Here is a 20,216-nt window from a genome sequence, read left to right as displayed (position 1 = left end):
GGGGGTTTCCCCGCTCAGGGGCGTCGGTGATGTTGAGTCTCTTCCTTTATTTCCTTTGCCCTCTTTGCCAATGAGATGACCATCGCTGTTTAATTCTCACCTACGGTATCTCATATAGGCAGCACAATTATCTCCTGAATTAGTAAATTCTATTCCCAAACACGTTTCTTCCTGTCCACAAGCATAAACAACGAACCACGTTGAGCTTTACACTCGGTGTTGGGTTTTACAGACTTCTGTCACTCCAAAATCGGGCATTTGCAATCCGCATTCAACCCAAACCCGTTGTCATGGGCGAAGAGAATAAGAAGGATTCCCAATTCATCCCGCTCGAAGTTCTCTCGTCTCCGTCTCTAGAAGAGATACCTTCATCAGTATGGAAAACATTTCATTTTGTCCATATCGGACAAGCATTAACGGTACATGGTCCAATGTACAGACCACCCAATTCTCCGAACCCCTGACGTTCCAGGGGGCTGTTAAGACTACCCAGCTTACAGAACCCGTGACATTTACTGGTACCTCAAAGGATCTAGAGCTTCTTGAAGCATGCAAGGAAAAGCCCGAGGATCCTGATGGGGGAAATAGTTAGTAGTTATGCATCAATGGTCTTCGAAGAAACTAATTGAATATGCAGTTTCAGCCGGCGAATCTGAACAATACCTCGACCCTGAAGCTGGAGATAAAATGAAGGACGAGATAGTCGAAGATAGCCCAAGTGAGCCGGCTCCGGCCAGCAGTACAGATGTTGAGAAAGAGGAGGTCAATACAGGCATAACTGATGGAGGCAAAACAAACGAGGAGGAAGATAAAACCGAGGCGGAGAAGGGCGATTCACAACCTACGGAAGATGACAACTCCCAGCCTGCACAATCTGAAGTTGTAGAGGCTCCGCCGCCCGAGGTGGAAGAGGGACTATCGGTTGATCCTGCTTCTGTCGAAACTCCGTTCCAGTCAAAGCCAGGGGGGAAGAAGGCCAAGAAAAAAGAATCCAAGAAAGAGAAGGCTCTGAGGGAGAAGGCTGCCAAGGCCGCCAAGGCTGAGGAGGAAGAGAAGGCTCTGAGAGAGAAGGCCGCCAAGGCTGAACAAGAAGAGAAGGCTGAGAAGGACGAGGAGGACGAGGAGGCCCCAGAACCAGTGAAGCCTGCTAAACAAGGCAAGAAAGACAAGAAAAACAAAGGGAAAGGGAAAGGTAAGGGTGGGAAACAAAAGGGGGCGGCGGCAACTACCCCAGTTTCAGTTGCAACGCCTGACCCATCTGAGACCGGCCAATCTACGGATGAAAATCCACCTACCGTTAGCGAGCCAACACCACCACCCTCAGAGCCCGAGGGTGATGGCCCAGCAGCCACTGAAGAGGCTTCAGAGCCCGCGCCGCAATCTCGAGAAATACCGAGCGATACTCCTGTCGAAGACGAATCACCTTCCGAGCCTATACCTCCCACTGAGTCCGTTGAGACGAACGAACCACCCGCCGAGGATGCACCCGTGGAGGATGCACCCGTGGAGGATGCACCCGTGGAGGATGCACCCACCGATGATACACCGCCAATCAATTCTTCTGTCGAGAGTGCAGCACTGGAGGAGGTTGACTCTGCCAAACATGCCGAAGAAACACCTGTTGAGGATGCTTCAAAGTCTGAAGGAGCTAGCGAAGAGGCAACCCCGGCCAGTGAATCACTAGAGGATCCTCCTCCGGTAGTCGAAGAGGATGCCAAGACAGACGAGTCCGGGAACGAGACCTCAGCAGCTCCTATTGACGAACCTTCACCTGTTGATAATGAGCCACCTGCAGTTATCGAGGGAATCAAGGAAAATGAAGCAGTTGCCGACAGCGACAATCCAGCTGAGAGCGACGCTGTCGTAGGAACTGATGGATCGGCTGAGACAGCTACCGATGGGGAGGCCCCTGCTGACCCAACCCCCGAGCCGGCACCTACCGAGGAGGCTGCTACTGAAGAGGCTGCTACCGAAGAAACTGCTACTCAAGAAGGTGAACCAACACCGGAGCCAGCACCTACAGAAGAGGCCGCTCCTGCTGAAGAGGCCGCTCCTGCTGAAGAGGCCGCTCCTGCTGAAGAGGCCGCAGCAGGAGCCTCTTCGGTAGCAGCCTCTTCGGTAGCAGCCTCTTCAGCAGCAGCCTCTTCAGCAGGAGCCTCTTCAGCAGGAGCCTCTTCAGCAGGAGCGGCTTCTTCAGCAGGAGCCTCTTCGGTAGCAGCCTCTTCAGCAGGAGCCTCTTCGGTAGCAGCCTCTTCGGTAGCAGCCTCTTCGGTAGCGGCCTCTTCAGCAGGAGCCTCTTCAGCAGGAGCCTCTTCAGCAGGAGCAGCCTCTTCAGCAGGAGCAGCCTCTTCAGTAGGAGCCTCTTCAGCAGGAGCCTCTTCAACAGGAGCCTCTTCAGCAGGAGAAGAGGCCGCTCCCGCTGAAGAGGCTGCTACCGAAGAGGCTGCTACCGAAGAGGCTCCTGCTGAAGAGGCCGCTCCCGCTGAAGAGGCTGCTACCGAAGAGGCTGCTACCGAAGAGGAGACACCTGCTGAGGAAGCTCCTGCTGAAGAGGTTGCTGGAGATACTCCTGCTGAGGATGCGGCCGTCAAAGAAGAACCTGCCGAAGAGGAGACGCCTGCCGAAGAGGCACCTGCTGAGGACGCACCTGCTGAAGAGGCTCCTGCTGAAGAGGCACCTGCTGAGGAAGCCCCTGCTGATGAAGCTCCTGCTGAAGAGGCACCTGCTGAGGATGCGGCCGTTCAAGAGGTCGCCGAAGAGGCTCCTGCTGAAGAGGAGACGCCTGCCGAAGAGGCGACACCTGCCGAAGAGGAGACACCTGCTGAGGAAGCTCCTGCTGAAGAACCTGTTGAGAAAGCTCCTGCCGAGGAATCTGTTGAAGAGGCTGTTGCCGAGGAAGCTCCCGCTGAAGAGACCCCTGCTGATGAAGCTCCTGCTACTGAGGAAGCTTCTGCTGAGAAAGCTCCTGACGAGGAAGCTCCTGCTGAAGAACCTGTTGAAGAGGCTGTTGCCGAGGAAGCTCCTGCTGAAGAGACACCTGCTGATGAAGCTCCTGCAACTAAGGAATCCCCTGCTGAAGAGGCTGTTGCTGAGGAAGCTCTTGCTGAGGAACCTGCTGCTGAGGAACCTGCTGCTGAGGAACCTGCTGCTGAGGAACCTGCTGCTGAGGAACCTGCTGCTGAGGAACCTGCTGCTGAGGAACCTGCTGCTGAGGAACCTGCTGATGAAGTGGTCCCTGCGGAGGAGATTGTTGTTGAAGAGAGCGAACCAATTCCCGAGTCCACGCCCACTGACAAGGCAGTCGCCACCGACTTAGAGGCGTCTCAAGATGAAGAATTGGGGGAGGAGGATCTGTCGAAAAGCGAGGAGAACGTTGAAAGTGTCCTCCCTGTTGAAGATTCAATTCCTACTACTGAAATCGCACTAGCAGCAGCAGCCGCCGCAGCAGGGGTCGTTGCAGTCGAGTCAGCCCGCGATAAGGAAGTTCTCCCAGAGGTGTCTGAAGTGCCTGCATCTCTTGATGCTCCGCGATCACCCAAATCCGACAAGCACTCTAAAGGACATAGATCTTCAAAACACTCCTCTCGCTCGAGTCATCACAGTTCAAGTAAGAGTAGTTCAACGGTAGATACCCCTCGTTCGCATTCCCATCGAAAACGCCGGGATAGTGAGCATTCTCATAAACCTGTTCGCTACGATAGCGGTGTCAGTGCCGGGAGCACCAGTTCACATACAAAGAAGCATCGAACGCCGGAAGAGCAAGCCGCACACGACAAACATAAAGAAGAACGCCGAGCTGCAAGAGCCAAGGCCGCTTCTTCCGAAAGCGCTGTGACTGACGAAACGGCTTCCCATGCCGTGTCTCGTAGCTCCAAGTCCAGCCGCTCCAGAGATGAAGGCGACAAGCGACCCAGATTACTCGATATAAAGCAAGGCGAAAGTGTTGTCAAGTCACCCTTCGTTGTAAATGACGAGCCGCACATTAAGGAGACTGTCAAGAAAAGCGTGAGGCTGCCTCCCATGGATAAGATACGCTCCCCAACGGATGGTGAGAAGCGGCAACTTGCGGATCGAAAGCATTCGACTCATCACCACTCCCATTCACATCGAAGCCAGAGCGACAGGGAGAGACATAGGACGGAGGAGGAGAAGGAGGCTAGAAGAATCAGGAAAGAGGCGGAGAAACACGCGATTATTGCGAGGGAGGAGGTAGCCGAAGAAGCGAGACGACAGAGGGAGATTGACGACGAGAAAAAGAGGATCCGACGCGAAGAAAGACGGAAGAGAAGAGAAGCGGAGGAACGGGCCGCTGATGAAGAGAATAGGAGGGAGAGAGAACGCCATCATGGTCATAGAGAGCATGACCATGGCCATAGAAGGTCGAGGGATCTGAAGGAGAAAGAGAAGGAGAAGGATAAGTCGCCTCTGAAAACTTTCTTGAAGAAGGTATTTGCTTAGTTCCCTGTCGATACGTTGGTGCAACTGCTTGGTATGAGGTATGATGCGGTATGATAGTGTTTTTGGAAAGTGATGACTGAATGAGATATGATTAATGTGTCGGATATGGATTTCATACGTGTATAGGGAGGGAATTTTGTATTACATGAAGGCGTGTTTTTGTATTTCCTTAGCTACTTGTTTCCTTACATCTTCTTGGGTGTGTTATTTATGTATTTATTTGGACAATTTAATCATGCAATTGAAACCTGCCTAGCTACGGGGATTTTCTTGCTCTGAGACAGTATCTGTTTCGATTAAAAGCTGTAGAATACCAGTGTGATCAATCAAGCAAATCTAACGATTCATTCCAGCTGTAGGTCAATTCTTGGATTCAGAGAGGTAAGCCGAGGGCATCGGTTGGTATTATACATCTGCATCCACTGTAACCATTATTCGAATTCGTTGAATCATTGAACCATCCACTCATGCCCAGTCTGCCCTTGACATAGATAACTTATTTCCCGCCAAACCAGCTAGAGATTCCACTCTTGGTCTTTGAAACACCCTCCTCGATCTTCCTGTCTGTCTCATCGATCTTGGCACCAGCCTCTTTGCGGTATTGGTCCAATTTACCTTCGGCTTTTGACAGTTCCTCACGAGCCTTGTCGGTCTGTTTAAGGAGAGTTTAGTGATATTTCTGAAGACAGTGGCATGATTTGAACAGGTGAGGAAATAAAATATCATATGCCATAGTAATGGTCTGGTATACAAGTGATGGTATAGAAGTAGACAGAGAAAGACTTACAGCATTATCGATTTTGGCACCGGCCTCAGCTGCCCACTTCTCGCCATTCTTCTTTGCTTCGTTCTCTCGTCCTGGGATTTCCGACTTGATCTTTGATTGAGCTTCAGCAACATCGCCTGAACGAATTCAACACATTAGCATGTATTCTAACATGTGTTTAATAGGTATAACGTACTTTGAAATTTCTTCTCCGCAACCTTTGGGCTTCCTCCTGCCGTGTATAGGTAGTAACCGACACCACCCGCAGCGGCGAGACCAACGTAGAGGGAAGTCCTGGACTTGGGTTGGGCCATTTTAGTGTGATTTAAGGAGCACTGTATGCAGTCGGTTTGATATGAGCACTTTATATCTCTTATTGCCTTTGACTTTGATTGTAGATGATGGATGGACTGACGTTGAGGAGAGAGAGAGGGAGGCGGGATTAATAGTATTAGTGCATGAGGGATGGTTTGATGATTTGATTGGTTGATGTCATATTCGACGAGGTTGGCCTGAGACTGGGCATAGTTGTGGTGATCAGGACGGCGTGACCAGGATAGGAGGGGAGCTTTCCCCGCATATTGCCGAGTGATTTGATTCCAAGGCGCAAGGCGAGACACATACGAGACGGAGGTGCGAGCTACTTCGGTACGTCATCAAGCAGGGGTCGCCCCAGAGACCACTAACGCACACCGCTAGACCAGGATGGCTCTAGCTGCTCCCGTGCCCGCATTTCCCTGTGCTTTCGATAGCCCTGTGACGAAATGGTCTTCTTGCGATGGCTTCTTTGCTATGAGGGGATCTCCGGCTTTCCCGTTATTCTCGAGCTCCAAAGGAGACATTGAAATCCAGGATTTTACTTCCTACATTTCCCGCATCGACACGCACGAAGGGAGCTCTGGGAATGAGAGAGCCATTGCGAAACAATCGATGAGAGAAGCGGCGACTACGAAGCAGAGCCCCACCTTCGATAGGTAACCTCAAGCCAAGACATTTTGCTCAGTACAGCTGAGGCGAGCCAGCCTGGGATGCTCCTCGAACCAGTGCTGCCTGCAAAGTGCGAGTATCTTTCCAAATATCCTGCCTCAAGCTGCCGTTAAACCATCTTTTATGTTATCTATCCCGTCAAACCTCCATTCTGCCAGTCCTCAACAGCTTCAGCCCCGTGGAACGGTGGCTTGCAGCGATGCTACCCCGTTCTTAGGGAAATGTCGCTTCTTCATCATTCTTTGCGTCGGCCTAAACCTCTGAAGGATAAAGATTACGATCACGAAATCCTGCTAGTCGACCATACGAGCTCAGTTGCCCCTCTTCTTCGAAATCGATCTGCCAGCGCACGGCGTGCTTCCTTGTCTTCACCTGCCTCCCTGGGGACAGCTTCAGATCCTTTACCACGCCGCCGGTATAGCGACGGTGCCTTGCCAAAGAAGCTATCAATACGGGGAGAATTGCGACGCCGGAAATACTCTCGATTTCGGGATCCTCGTTTGGACGAAGGGGCGGTGTCAGACGATGAACAACCAGAAGAGCCTAGGCAGGATGGTGAAATTCCAGAGACGGAAGAGAGGGGGCGCACGAGGGAGAGATTCAAGAGGAATAAATATCTCAGGGAGCGCGAGTCTGCGATAGATATCCTCTTTGAAAATCAGCGAGGATGCTTTCTCTGCGGGATACCACTCTTCTCCGCGAAAGCACTCGGAGCTTGCGATCCCGCCCCGTGGACCAATATAGCTGATAAAACGAGCGCCACAGATATCACGAATGCGCAGGTGCCGGATCCGTCTTGGGAATGGGCGTGGAAGGAATGGTACGTCAATCATACACCCGAGGTGGATGAAGATGGATGGGAATACTCATTTGCTTTTGCAAAACTATTCTCATGGCATGGTCCAGCCTGGTGGAATTCTTTTGTTCGTCGACGAGCCTGGATTCGAAAACGAGTGAAAAAGAAAACCGGCTATCGGGGCCATGACGCACGTACGTTCAACGAGGACTACTTTACAATATACCCAGCAGTATCAAGAGCTAGGAGTCGTGCTTCATCCTTGACAGGAAGCCAGATGAAGAGGCATAGTCTCGGGCAATTATCCAAGCGTGAAATAGAGGTCGAGGTCGTCGCGATTATCGAAGACATTGCTAGCTTGATGCAAGCTCTGCGATTCTGCCGGATTGATAGAGAGAAAATGGAGGCCGTTGAGAATTTTATAGAGCACGGTGGTGACGAGCTGTACTACCTCCGGGAGCGTATGCACGATATTATGAGAATGTTCATATTCCAAGCCTCTCGGAGACTTTTACACGCTCATCTGCTCAAAATCTTCAACGAGGCATCAGATGAGCTGAAGAACAATGGAACAAAAGAGGGGGAAAAGTCCGTCAAGCAGCGAAGGCTGGATAACCTTGCAGCTGCAATGAAGCATGCCGACGAGGAGGTCAAGAAACTCGAATTCTGGAGCGACATCAAAGACATGGCTCAGAAGGGTGACACGAAAGGTGCTGCTGATGAGGCTCAGGGTTGGGATAAAAAGTGGATAGGTCTCGACCTTAGCGGTCCCACGGATGTGATTTCAAATCGGAACATTCCTGGCATGGACAAATGCGCTGAAGGTGAAGGAAATGGGACAGCGATCCTTTCAACTTCCGAAAAGGGAAAAGGGAAGGCAAAGGAATGGTATTCCTAGCACGGCGTTTGTGGATACCTGGGTATGCTGTGACCACATGGCGTTTGCTCTGGTAAATTGGCATAGATAATACAAATATACTTCGTGTCCAACATGAGATTGGAATTAGACTACGGCTAAGATGATCATAGAGTGTCCAAATCAAAAGGCTTTTTTGAAGGTGAGAACATCGACGAGGTCAGATGTGCAACAAAAGTTCTGCTCTTGACGAATACGTTGTAAAATCAGACTGCTTTTAAAGGTGAGAAATTTGGCGGGGTCAGATGTGCAACATAAATCTCCTCTCTTGACTGTGCCAGGACGTAAGGCTGATGTTAGATGGTAGATTCGTCTTCCCCCCTTTTCCAGCCCCTATTTAAGCGACATGTTTAAAGTTACAACCATATCACGTGACTATACGGGAAATGCCGAGATAATGGTTTTGAAGCTTCCAAGAAAGAAATGAGGAAAAATAAGCTCGCAAGTTGCAACAACAAAGCGGCATAAACATGACGATATCATAACGAATGTCCCTGGGAAGTCGCATTGTAAAAAGGGGCAGGGTCGCAGCCGTTCCCAGTCTCGCCTCGACTCCCAGGGAACCTCTACTGTTTCTCTACCCTCAATGGATCAGAAATTACTCAACTGCATCCATCAGACCAGCTTTCGACGGGGACCGCAACCTGTCGACACCCTCTGTTCGACATACAGATACTCCATCAGGTCCTGGTACCCAGGTTCTGCAACCAGCTATCAGCAAGGAGTCGACAGAGCCCAGCTCCGGTAAAAATAAACATGAGGAGATCCATGGAGAGTCCACGGGCACCAGCAGCGCAGACAATGCTCACAATACAGAAGATGATGCTCGACCCATCACGTCCCAGCCGACGAAGATTACGACAGGTCCTACGAAGAATCGAGTTGGAAGAACCCCTGAACTCACGCCAAACGTCCCAATAATCCGCAGACTCTACCAAGCAAGTTTAAAAGCCAGACAGAATGCAGCTCGCGAACGCTCTGTTAAGAAGGCATACCAAACCTATAAAAGGGAGCAGATGAGGTCTTGGGACCCTGATTGGCGGGTTATACTTTCAGATCTTTCCACCCATACACCGAAGAATGAAAAATGGCTTGACCAAGCGCTCAACGTTGTGGTGCCTGAAAGCGCCGCAGGAAAGTTCTTGTACGGAGTGGATACCAACATGTGGGACATTGGGGAAAGATACGGCTGTTCGATCGAGCTCAACGGTCGAAATCCGGAGACAGGGGAATATCGAAGTTTTCTCCTCTCAGGATCTGCAACCGCAATTCGAAAGACGACGGCAGATATTCTGCGGATTGCCCCAGAGACTAAATTGAAGCCTACTATACACAAGGGGCTTGCTCCTACGGGCATTAAGACAAATGCTGTACGGTCCAACAAAGCAAATGAAGCGGATGGCGGGCGACATGCGAAAGTTCGAACCGTTAAATCTGGGGGACATCGCAGAATCCAGACAGTGAGAGCCGACAAGGTCCCGAGGCCGACAGAATGGACTCAACAATCTTTCGCTGATTATGTGACCGACCTGACATCCGTTGAGATGCCAAATCATATCCATCGATTGATATACAAGGATGGAGAAACTCACGTTTCGGCCGTCATAGCCATTTTACGGAAAGTCTTCCAAGACCCAGACTGTAGATCTTCAATCTCTCGAAAAGCATTCAACACGGCGATGGCATACTTTATCAAGGCAAACCAAATCGAAGATGCGAGAATTTTCTTTGTTCACATGGAGATGATGAAGATACAACCGGAGGTAGAGACCTTTAATATCATGTTAAGGGGGGCGGCAAAATCTGAGGACCTTCACAATTTCCACTTCATACTTCATTTGATGCTGCGACGAGGCATCTCCCCGAACTACAAAACATGGATTGCTTTCATGATGGCAATTCCCGACCTTCGCATCAAGTTATACATCCTTACCGCAATGAGAGAGAGGGGGCTACTGCGCCATATCGCAACCATAAGGGCCGTCTGTGAACAACTTGTTTCCCAAGAAATCTCGACTTCCTTAGATAATGGCCAGAGCCAGGATGAGTTTCTTCGTCACATGGATTCCCGTTACGGAACGTCCTGGCTCACGGTCTCCAGTGCTAATCGTATTCTGGATGCACTGGGGGAGCGTGGTCTCGTCTCCCGCAGCTGGGACTTCCTAGACGTTATGTCTTCTCGTTTCGTCAAACCGGACCATGTGTCCATTGGTATGATCCTCAATCATTGCAGGCATTCAATGAATGTGACTGGTGCCATTGAGGTTATGAAAAGTATCTCACCATCTATTGGGTTTGTGCCACATGAGGATACCTATCACATTTTATTCGAGTTGGCCTGGCGTTCGAGGAGTTATAATCTTGCAAGGGTGGTTTGGAGATATGCTTGCTTGAATGCTCTAACGACTTGGAAAATGAGAAGTCGCGTTATGTCAAGCGTACGGGCTGCCCGCTTGGAAACAGAGCATGGCACAAATTCACATCAGAGGTGGAACCAGCAAGCAGGTTTCTTCATTCTCGGCAATGGTAATTTGAGTGAACGCCCAATGCCCCTTGCTGGGCCAGTTGCAGGAGACGAAATAACTAGCAGCCTTCCGGTTGTTGTTAAGAAATCCCCCTCCAAGGTGTCAACACGGGTTGACGTTATCTCAGAGCGTCTCGACAAGGAATGTTTAGTTTTCCAACAGTGGGAGCCCGCGAAACCCCTTGCTGATTTGTTGGAGGAAGCCTGGGAGCGTGACAAGGAGTGGAAAAGTTTAGCAAGCTCTGATCTGTACAGAGAGTCGTGGGGCCTTGAATGGAAGCTGGAGAGAGCAGTCAGTGTCCCGGTACAATATAAGGATGCGTCGACCAGTGACCCCAAAACGGTGGAATGGGCGTGAAGCTCGGGAAAGGAGGATTTAGGTGTACTGTATATATGGCAGATATAGGTACCAGGTGGAAGAGTGTAGGATAGACGTATTGGCATCATGCGGAATAATAATATAAGCTCCGTCTTATTGGGAGAGGAAATCTCTGCGTTTTAAGATTTCTAAGAATATAAACTGTTGAAAAGGATTCTGATATTTATTCCTGGAGAACGAGGCAAGAATGCAACTTTACACCGGAGCAAGCCATGTTCACATATCACCACTTTCACTTTTGTTCAGATCTGTGATGTGCAACGAAGAAGTCAATTCTGCCTATTACCTAGGGACAGTGCCTTAATCCTAGGAAACCTCACGCCATCCAAAGAAACCATTATGTTCCACAGTATTCCAGCATCACGAAAGGATATTACCCCAACCCCAAACTCCCAATACCGAATTGATTTTCCCCTCCCCTCCTACTCGCCAACCCTATAACTAACCAAAGTATCAACCCGGTGATTATTCGTACTAAAACTTCTCAACTGGACTTTCTCCCCATTCTTAATCTCCTTGGCATCGCTATCGCCCCACTCCATGGGGACCTCACTATCCGCATCGGCGTACACCAGGACATTAAACGTGCAGTCGCCTTCCAACTGCGGCAAGAAAGTCACCGAAGCCGTGATCTGTCGGAAGATGGACTGGATCTCGGCTTGGATCTCAGCTTCGGTCTTCTCTGCTGCAGGGGGCGAGGGGGCGTCGTCCGGGCCGGCATTTTCTTTATCGGTAGCCTTCCTGGATGAGGATTTCTTGGAGGATTTGGAAAAGATTTGGACCTTTAGTAATAATTGTCCAATTAGCTGTGTATACGGATATAAGAGATGGAGAAGGAGGGAGGGCGTACATCGAATTGCCATCGCTCCACATGCTCGCCCGTATCTTTACTTGTTATGACGACCACGAGCTTCGAGATCTTGCCACCGATCATCCATGAGTTGAGCTGAGACATTATTTTCTTGATGTACGCTTTGACTTGATCATCGGAGGAGACCAGCATTGTGAGGCCATATTTCTTAACTCTGAGGGCTCTTGTAAGCGGTTTGTTTTCGTGGAGGGGAGGGTTGGCAATACGGTGTGAAGTCCTCCGCGGGGTAAACACCTCGTTGGAACCTAGAAAGGCATTAGCTTTTGAGAGTTTAAACTAAATGTGGCAGACCTAAGAACTTACAGAATAGTGTTTATGGAGTATTGGAACTGTACTTGTCAGCTAGGATTCTTATTTGTGTTTGAATGTGTGCGGGCTTACGAATTCGGCGACATATTTGGCTGAGCCTGGACTGGGGTCTTAGTTTTTGCTTCGAAAGAATGGTGTGATGGGTGTGTACCTTTCAGGGAAAGCTTATGGACCTTCGATTTATCTTTCTCTCGTTCGCCAGACATCTTGGTTGAGTTGTGGATTCCAATCGCCTCTGGTGTTCAAGTTGCAAGCTTTCAGCCAGAGCGAAGTTGACTTTCAGCGTTACTACGGCGACGGGGACCAAACGGCAAACTCCGGCGCATTTTGGAAGATTTCGATATCTCCAGGAAATCAAAGTCAAGACTTCACCACCGCCGTTCCTCAAATGCAGCGATGTCCATTGCAGCTCCTGAGGCTCCCTAGCTCGATCAGAAGCCAATATGCTTCTCGATTCCTCGGATCAAGCCGCACTTTCACCACCTCGGTGACACGATGTGCTCAGGCTTCAAAGGTTGTCTCGGAGCTTGAGCGCCGCATCAAAGCCATTCCAATCGAACGATTTCGCAATTTCTGTATAGTGGCACATGTTGATCATGGAAAGAGTACGCTCAGTGATCGACTGTTGGAGATTACAGGGACGATCGAGCCGGGTGGGAACAAGCAGATTCTGGATAAGCTGGATGTGGAGAGGGAGAGGGGCATTACTGTCAAGGCGCAGACGTGTAGTATGATCTACAACCACAATGGGGAGGACTATCTGCTACATCTGGTCGATACTCCCGGACATGTGGATTTCCGGGCAGAGGTTTCAAGGTCGTACGCAAGCTGTGGAGGAGCCTTACTTCTCGTCGATGCAAGTCAAGGTGTACAAGCCCAAACCGTGGCCAATTTCTACTTGGCTTTCTCCCAAGGACTGGTCCTTGTGCCTGTTATCAACAAAATCGATCTGCCCTCGGCTGATGCTCCTCGAGCTTTAGAGCAAATGCAAACCGCATTCGAACTAGAACCGGAAAACGCAGTTCTAGTTTCTGCCAAGACAGGACTGAATGTGGAAGCCATCCTTCCAAATGTCATCAAACAAGTTCCACATCCTGTGGGCGACTACACCAAGCCCCTCCGGCTCCTCCTTGTGGATTCTTGGTACGACAATTACAAGGGAGTCATACTCTTGGTTCGGATTTTTGACGGGCAGGTCCGGGCCGGAGACCATCTTGTGTCCTTTGCAACAGGGAAAAAATACTATGTCGGTGAGGTTGGTATCATGTATCCTGACCAGACGCCCCAGAGTTCTCTCCGGGCCGGTCAGGTTGGGTATATATACTTCAATCCGGGCATGAAGAAGAGTCAAGAGGCATTGAGCGGAGACACATACACCACAGTAGGATCCGAACATCTAGTTGAACCCTACCCCGGATTCGAAGAGCCAAAATCTATGGTTTTCGTCGCTGCCTTCCCCGTAGATCAAAGCGATCACGGTCATCTGGAAGACTCAATCAACCAGATCGTGCTCAACGACCGAAGCGTCACTCTCCAGAAGGAATCGTCTGAAGCTCTAGGAGCAGGTTGGAGATTGGGTTTCCTAGGTACCCTCCATTGTTCTGTCTTTGAAGACCGTCTCCGGCAGGAACACGGCGCAACCATCATCATCACGCCGCCCACCGTACCCTTCAAAGTGATATACAAGGACGGCCGCGAAGAAATAATCCAGAATCCAGCCGATTTCCCTGACACGGATGCGCAAGGACAGCGTGTCATGGAACTACAAGAGCCTTACGTCTCCGCAACCATCACTCTCCCAGAAGAATACCTAGGAAAGGTCATTGAACTATGCGAGGCGAACCGCGGCGAACAGAAGGAGCTCAACTTCTTCACCGCCACACAGGTCATTCTCAAATACGACATCCCCCTCGCTCAACTCGTTGATGATTTCTTTGGCAAACTGAAAGGTGCTACCAAGGGATACGCGAGTCTGGATTACGAGGATGCCGGATTCCGACGCAGCAGCATCGTCAAACTGCAGCTACTCGTCAACAAGGTTCCTGTAGATGCCGTCGCTCGGGTCGTGCACGTATCCCAGGTTGAAAAGATCGGGAGACAATGGGTGACGAAGTTCAAGGAACACGTCGATCGGCAAATGTTCGAGGTTGTCATCCAGGCAGCTGCAGGGAAACGCATCGTGGCTCGAGAGACGATCAAGCCGTTCAGAAAGGATGTGTTGGCGAAACTGCATGCGTCGGATATAGGAAGACGGAGAAAGTTGCTGGATAAGCAGAAGGAGGGGAGGAAGAAGTTGAAGGCGGTAGGGAATATTGCTATTGAGCACACAGCGTTTCAGAAGTTTTTGGCCAAGTAGACTGTATTATAATATGTACAATACATCTCGCAGCATCAAGATACCACTAGATATCTCATCTCACTCGGAAACTTTTGGTCATAATGTGGATGTTGCCGGAGGCGCTGTACATGTAGACACCGTTGAAGATGGCGCTATTGAGCTTGATGGTGCCGTCCCATCAACAGTCTCTGCCCTCACCAAAACTGGAATCACCTGGCCGGTACCTAAACTGAAAGTTCTGTGCCCAATCACTAGTCCCTATCAGTTCCCCTTGCCCACCTCACAGCCCCTTAAAAAGAAGAAGAAGAAGAAGACATACCTCTCAAGATCGACGCAATCTCCCCCGAGTGACTGCTTATACTGATATACGTGTTCGTATCATTGCCAAAAACATCATCAAGCACAGTCTTAGTCCTAGCATCTTGCGCATCCGCCGTCTCCCTCACATCAGGAGTCCACAAGGGATCCTCCTCAGCAAAGCCGTCCTCGAAAGTGCAGGTCGGATAATGCTGTTGAATGTAAGACTTGCTGCTTCGCCGATCGCAGGTATGGACTCCGATCTCTTCTCGGAAGAGCTCTTTGATCTGGGGGATGAAGGGACGGTCAGCAGGCAGGCTGAGGTTGGAGAAGGTGTGGAAAGCGGTTTGGAGACAGCGCGTGAGAGGACTGGCGTAGTAGGATTCCGGCGTGGGAATCTTCTGGGTGCTGATCATTTGGGCCCAGAAGGTGTTGGCTTTGAGGGCTTGCAAGATGCCGGCCGGTGTGAGGTGGGCGTCGGCCCAGGTCACGGTATCGTTGCCGTCTTTTGTGGACCAGTAGCACTGCGAGGGGTTAGAGAGAGTCAGGTACTCTCGGTTTGAGGTGCATGATGGGGTTACGAACGTCCCATGCTGGAGTGCCGTAGTAGGACTCAGCGGCATTGTGATAGCCTTCCCCGTGCCGGCCCACTAGTGGAGATCAGTTTTATGTTCCTGAAGAATGGAGAGTAACTAACTATAGAGGACTTTGTACTGGACTTGAGGTCCGCTCTCTTCATTGAGTCGATAGACTTGAAACTCAAATCGCTGCCATTGAGTCTTTTTACGATCCGGATCATACTCTGCATCTGTACTATATTCTCGGTTGATCAAGCCAAAATTCGTGGCTGTCTAGAAGCAAAAGGTCAAGGCATGAACAACAGGCTTGGGCAATTGAAGCACTCACGTAGTCAAAGGTACTTGCATCTGTAGCAGGGTCATCTTGTTGGAAGAAGCCCGTGACCGTACTATATCTGATATACTTGGGGGTCTCTGCTTCCCCCATCATCACCAAGAAGAACACAACGATTGTGAGAAGGAACAAGACGGGACTAAACAAGGAATGAGTTTCATCTTACAGAGACCTTGGCTGGGACGTAGTTAAGCTACTCCTACTTACACAAGACACCCTATCCGCAGCAGCCCCCGTGTGCATTTCCTCCAAGGCGTATATTCCGGCCGCAGCGGTCCTAATCTTCTGGCCATTGAACTTCCTAACAGACGGAGAAACACATCTCTCCTCAGGATCTATCCGAATGCCGAGAAGACCGAGGTTGGCGTCCCTGATTTCGTGATGATGATCGTTGATGTGCAAGAGACACGTTGGCGTCACGTGAGGCCGACTGCGTTCTTTTGCCAATCACCAACCTGGTCTAGGTCGATCCCTATGCGGTCTAGCGCCCATCATAGCGGCTCCCGCTTTCCAAGTGGTGGAGCGGAGTGGAGCGGAGAGCTTCAGCCACATATGACGTAGAGCTAATTCTGGAGAAACCCCCTCAGTTGATTTCTTGGCAATATCGAATGGAATTGACGGGAATGATGAATCCCTTAGGCAATGGCTGTCTCTTCGACAAGGCGTGAAGATATTGATAGGATCGGATGGCAATGATAATGATAATAATGATAACTGTGAATAGCCCCTTCAATTCCTGGAGAAACAGTCGGGATCTCGCCGACAGATGACTCGCGTTCGCAAGGACCGGAACACATCTTGGTCTCCTTGAAGACCTGCCTCGAACCTGGAGCTGTGGCACGTCATCATCTCTTATTTCGACGCCGTCCAGGCCCAGCCAACCCCCAATTGCCTGCCGGGACTCGTGACTAGTGCCGAGCCGAATCCCATATAACCATCTATAACCTCCGTCGTGTTCTCCCCTTTCCAACATCAACACAATCAACCTGGCATCAATCCAAATCCTCGAAGAACCCCTCTGAAACATCTTCAGAGAACCTCGTGCGGTCGCAATCATGTCTCTCTCCTGTATGTGTTCTCCATCTTGAGCTTCTGCAGGCTCCATTCCCGGTGGACAGCTTTGTTCGGCTTCGACGTCAGCTCTCTTGGGTCAACTCTTGAGCTGCATCATCTCCGCATCGCATACAAGCCAACACATTCAAATACAAATCCATGCTGACTTTCTCCTCCCAGACCTCCCACCCGTCAAGCCCTCTGCCATCGCATTGGGTACCGTCTTCAACCACGTAGCATCTCTCGCTGTCCTCGGCCCGGTCTTTGGTGACACCTACCACCGTGCCCAAGCTTCCAACTCCAAGGAGGAATTCGTGAAGTCGAAGGAGGCTGCCTCTGCTGCTGCTGCATGGGGAACTTCCCTCGTCGGTAGCGCCGTCCAATCATATGGTGTTGGTGCTCTCATCAATGCCACCGGCACACTCAGCTACAAGGGTGCTGCATACTTGGGCTCCTTGATCTTCATGGCCAGCTCAGCGCCTTCTGTATGTCTTCCTGGTATAATTCTGTGCACGCTAGTCACTAACTACCCTACCCTTTCAGTTCATCGCTCAAATCTTTACTGAGAAGCGACCTCTTGACACCATCGCTGTTGGTGCGCTTGCCCGTATCTTCGAGACAGTTGGACTGTCACTCTTCCTCACAGTAAGGAGTCCTGATCTCTCTTTACCAAAACAGTGGCTAACTGATCAACTAGTGGTGGGGAACCCACACCAACCCTTTTGAGTAAATGGCATCACGATCGAAATGACATCGGAGCAGAAGGGTGAATGATTGGCCCACCTGGTTTCAAACTGTACACTTAACTCGTATAAAGATGGTGATTTAGTGGTTTAGTGGTCACTGGCCAATGAATACATATTGTTCCAAGTATTTCAGTCCCGAACGTCTATGTCTTGAATACTGTAATTCGTACATGCATGCGCTCAACGACATATGAAAGTATGGAATAGTAGAAGTATATTAAAAAAAAACCCACTCTGTTTCCATTCCAAGTTCCAAAACACTAGAATGGAGACTGAGTGAGATACATCAGGTGTCACATACCTTGGTCCAGTACTCATTTCGTAGGTATGAAAAGTAATTCTGGGTATGAAAAGTAATTTTGGGTACTACCCAACGGAGATTGGTCTCCTCATTGTTCCCTCGAGCAAAGAAATACGCATAGGTGGTTGAAGCTCTTGCAAATAGCGCACCTTTGTTTTTATTCTCGTGACCGGAATGTATATCTTGCCATCCACGCCACTTTTAGACTCCCCAGATGTTTTCCAAAAAAACCCTCTTGCACAAACCTAAGCTTTCTGGCTCTCATTCCTCTCCACCAACTCCCCAACACCCAGCCCTCTACCGACCTTGACCTTTCTCTTCTTGCCGGCTCCCTTCCCATTTAACTCTTTCTCCCCATCCTTCTTACCCAGCTCGCCTACCGGTTCGCCCTCATCCAAATCCTCCGCGTCGTCCTCCTCGTCCACAATCTGCTCTCTGATGAACCCAAGGTCCAGCTTCATCGAGTACGCATCCTCGCCATCAGCGTAGTACTTCGCCTCGACCTTCTCCTGTTCGAACCCCAAGGTATCGCGGTAAAGATGTAGAGCCGCGCTATTGGACATACGCACATGGAGGGAGACGTATTGGGCGCCGAAAGTTTCGACCATTGCTCGTTCTATCGCATTCCTCGCGGTTAGCAGCCTCTCTCGAGTCCGGATCTTGTATGGCTGGAGAATAAGAGGAGGGAACTTACGAGCCTGTCGCATCAACTTCTCGGCGATTCCTAGCCGTCGGTGCGTTCTCATCACGCTGAGACTGGTAATGTGACCGTGCTGCACTCCGTCCGGGGGATCCTCCTCCATCTTGGCCAGTACATAGCCTACGATGCGCGGGTAATCGTAAGGGGTTTTTTTAGGCCGCGAGACGTCGACGGCTACGTAGGAAAGCTGGGGCCAGGACAATGCATGGTAGAGGTAGTATTTCATGAAATAGCTGCAAATGATTATTAGCACGCTGCTCAGCGATATTCATAAGCACGGGTTCCCCTTTACTTCTCTGGCAGGTTGGTAATGTTGGCATGTTGGACATGCGGTATGTCAGACGGTTGCAGCAGTCGGATATCCATCGTGGCTCGCTCGTCCTGTGGTCTTGCAAGAGGTATGAGCAAGGCTGTCGTTTGTCACGCCCTTGATTGAAATTCAAAGTGATTGGGGCGCTAGTACAACAATGGAAGTGGGGCTATCTCTCGCCTGAACTGCTATCATAGGGCGGGGTTATGTTGCTCCGTACAGCACGTCCTCAGGTATATTGGGACGGACAACGGACACAGCATCATCGATTGAATTCGATTGCTTAATAATTCCTTTTTAAACTCCGTACCTCGTTACCATATCTACGAGCTTCTTCATTTCTCAAAAGTGATTTTTGTCAGGTTTCATTAACAGATATCTATCTCCATAGCAATAGCAACAATGGCATCTGAGCGCCCCCCACACTCGCGGACTCTCTCCACCAACCTTGGAGGGGCACGAGGTTATCGCCCCCTTGAAGGGAAACTCGCCATCGTAACGGGCGCCTCTCGAGGTCCGTTGATAATACCTTTCTCATCTCCCCATTTATTTGCCAGCATCTAACAAAAAGCCCACAGGAATCGGAGCCGCCATAGCCCAAAACCTCGCCTCCAAGGGCGCCTCCCTGATCATCAACTACACGTCCGACAAGTCCTCCCAGATCGCCAAGGAGCTCTCCGAGTCCCTCAGCAAGGAGTACGGCGTGCCCTGCCTCGTCATCCAAGCCGACATGGGCGTTGCCGCCGGGCCCGCCCACCTGATCAGCACGGCCAAGAACCACTTCTCGCACCCCAAGACCGGCAAGTTCCAGATTGATATCCTGGTCAACAACGCTGGCGTGCACGGCAATCAGCTGCTGCAGGATGTCACCGTCGACGAGTACGAGAGGCAGTATCGCGTTAATGTCCTGGGCCCTATGCTGCTCACGCAGGCCGCCTTGCCTTACCTGCCCCATGATCGCAGCGGACGCATTGTGAACCTCAGCTCGGTGAGTAGTTCGGAGGGCTTTGCCGGCCAGACGGTTTATGGAGGTACGAAGGCGGCTTTGGAGGCTATGACGAGGACGTGGGCTAGAGAGTTGGTCGAGAGGGCAACGGTTAATGCTATCAATCCCGGCCCTGTGAAGACAGACATGTGGGGTGCCAACAGTGCAGAGTTTAGAAAGTCGTTGTCCCCATGGATCAGCCATACTCCCGGGTCGCAGGTAAGACCGGGGGTTGATGATGAGGATTTGGTCAAGGATGCGCCCATAGCTGGTGGGAGACCAGCGTACACCGAGGAGATCGCAGGGATTGTTGGGATGTTATGCACGCCCGATAGTTTATGGTGTACAGGGCAGGTTGTCTGCGCCAATGGAGGTATGAGAATGGCCATTTGAGCTGCATTGAATCACATAGAAGTCATGGAAGGTATAGATGTACCGTTAAACTAGATTGGTACCTATCAATGGCACATAGCTCGTCTTACACACATCTCTAACCGCTGTCGTGTTGAAATCGGACCCAGCAAAACCATCCATGAAGCCTCTTTTCAACCCCCTGCTCCAAAGCTTG

At 50.5% G+C, this 20,216-nt stretch overlaps 10 protein-coding genes across 10 annotated transcripts; 6 read left to right on the top strand and 4 right to left on the bottom strand.

Annotated features, from left to right (window-relative positions):
* Positions 1-243: 243 nt before the first annotated feature.
* M430DRAFT_54784 (hypothetical protein) lies at positions 244-4,533 on the top strand. The gene is made up of 3 exons (XM_024868493.1): positions 244-587; positions 638-1,192; positions 1,241-4,533. The coding sequence occupies exons 1-3, from the start codon at positions 377-379 to the stop codon at positions 4,456-4,458; spliced, it is 3,984 nt and encodes a 1,327-aa protein (XP_024724762.1). The 5' UTR covers positions 244-376; the 3' UTR covers positions 4,459-4,533.
* Positions 4,534-4,939: 406 nt separating this feature from the next.
* On the bottom strand, positions 4,940-5,755 carry M430DRAFT_38035 (hypothetical protein). The gene is made up of 3 exons (XM_024867209.1): positions 5,421-5,755; positions 5,246-5,361; positions 4,940-5,110 (listed from the first exon to the last, which is right to left on the bottom strand). The coding sequence occupies exons 1-3, from the start codon at positions 5,536-5,538 to the stop codon at positions 4,955-4,957; spliced, it is 390 nt and encodes a 129-aa protein (XP_024724761.1). The 5' UTR covers positions 5,539-5,755; the 3' UTR covers positions 4,940-4,954.
* Positions 5,756-6,032: 277 nt separating this feature from the next.
* M430DRAFT_62493 (hypothetical protein) lies at positions 6,033-8,025 on the top strand (the record flags this gene model as incomplete). The annotated part of the gene is made up of 2 exons (XM_024868995.1): positions 6,033-7,785; positions 7,972-8,025. The coding sequence occupies exons 1-2, from the start codon at positions 6,433-6,435 to the stop codon at positions 8,023-8,025; spliced, it is 1,407 nt and encodes a 468-aa protein (XP_024724760.1). The 5' UTR covers positions 6,033-6,432.
* A 345-nt stretch (positions 8,026-8,370) lies between these two features.
* On the top strand, positions 8,371-10,920 carry M430DRAFT_32048 (hypothetical protein). The gene has a single exon (XM_024866098.1). It carries the CDS (start codon positions 8,412-8,414, stop codon positions 10,803-10,805), a length of 2,394 nt encoding a protein of 797 aa, XP_024724759.1. The 5' UTR covers positions 8,371-8,411; the 3' UTR covers positions 10,806-10,920.
* Positions 10,921-11,248: 328 nt separating this feature from the next.
* On the bottom strand, positions 11,249-12,245 carry M430DRAFT_54780 (hypothetical protein; the record flags this gene model as incomplete). Its single annotated transcript, XM_024868492.1, has 6 exons — positions 12,158-12,245; positions 12,079-12,104; positions 12,001-12,026; positions 11,904-11,942; positions 11,677-11,851; positions 11,249-11,608 (listed from the first exon to the last, which is right to left on the bottom strand). Exons 1-6 carry the CDS (start codon positions 12,210-12,212, stop codon positions 11,249-11,251), a joined length of 681 nt encoding a protein of 226 aa, XP_024724758.1. The 5' UTR covers positions 12,213-12,245.
* A 149-nt stretch (positions 12,246-12,394) lies between these two features.
* M430DRAFT_14520 (hypothetical protein) lies at positions 12,395-14,362 on the top strand (the record flags this gene model as incomplete). The annotated part of the gene is made up of 1 exon (XM_024862932.1): positions 12,395-14,362. The coding sequence occupies one exon, from the start codon at positions 12,395-12,397 to the stop codon at positions 14,360-14,362; it is 1,968 nt and encodes a 655-aa protein (XP_024724757.1).
* A 78-nt stretch (positions 14,363-14,440) lies between these two features.
* On the bottom strand, positions 14,441-15,649 carry M430DRAFT_46334 (hypothetical protein; the record flags this gene model as incomplete). Its single annotated transcript, XM_024867836.1, has 5 exons — positions 14,441-14,595; positions 14,664-15,165; positions 15,227-15,291; positions 15,339-15,492; positions 15,548-15,649. The coding sequence occupies 5 exons, from the start codon at positions 15,647-15,649 to the stop codon at positions 14,441-14,443; spliced, it is 978 nt and encodes a 325-aa protein (XP_024724756.1).
* A 959-nt stretch (positions 15,650-16,608) lies between these two features.
* Positions 16,609-17,336, top strand: M430DRAFT_46333 (hypothetical protein; the record flags this gene model as incomplete). Its single annotated transcript, XM_024867835.1, has 4 exons — positions 16,609-16,621; positions 16,787-17,091; positions 17,150-17,251; positions 17,304-17,336. 4 exons carry the CDS (start codon positions 16,609-16,611, stop codon positions 17,334-17,336), a joined length of 453 nt encoding a protein of 150 aa, XP_024724755.1.
* Positions 17,337-17,898: 562 nt separating this feature from the next.
* Positions 17,899-18,719, bottom strand: M430DRAFT_130531 (hypothetical protein; the record flags this gene model as incomplete). Its single annotated transcript, XM_024862147.1, has 3 exons — positions 17,899-18,269; positions 18,348-18,586; positions 18,646-18,719. The coding sequence occupies 3 exons, from the start codon at positions 18,717-18,719 to the stop codon at positions 17,899-17,901; spliced, it is 684 nt and encodes a 227-aa protein (XP_024724754.1).
* A 192-nt stretch (positions 18,720-18,911) lies between these two features.
* On the top strand, positions 18,912-20,041 carry M430DRAFT_130529 (hypothetical protein; the record flags this gene model as incomplete). The annotated part of the gene is made up of 2 exons (XM_024862146.1): positions 18,912-19,177; positions 19,242-20,041. The coding sequence occupies exons 1-2, from the start codon at positions 19,066-19,068 to the stop codon at positions 20,039-20,041; spliced, it is 912 nt and encodes a 303-aa protein (XP_024724753.1). The 5' UTR covers positions 18,912-19,065.
* Positions 20,042-20,216: the final 175 nt, after the last annotated feature.

The sequence above is a fragment of the Amorphotheca resinae genome (genome assembly GCF_003019875.1).
Source record: "Amorphotheca resinae ATCC 22711 unplaced genomic scaffold M430scaffold_1, whole genome shotgun sequence".
Lineage (NCBI taxonomy): Eukaryota > Fungi > Ascomycota > Leotiomycetes > Helotiales > Amorphothecaceae > Amorphotheca > Amorphotheca resinae.
Note: the sequence above shows the minus strand (reverse complement) of the source record. Positions and strands in the feature narration are given on the sequence as shown.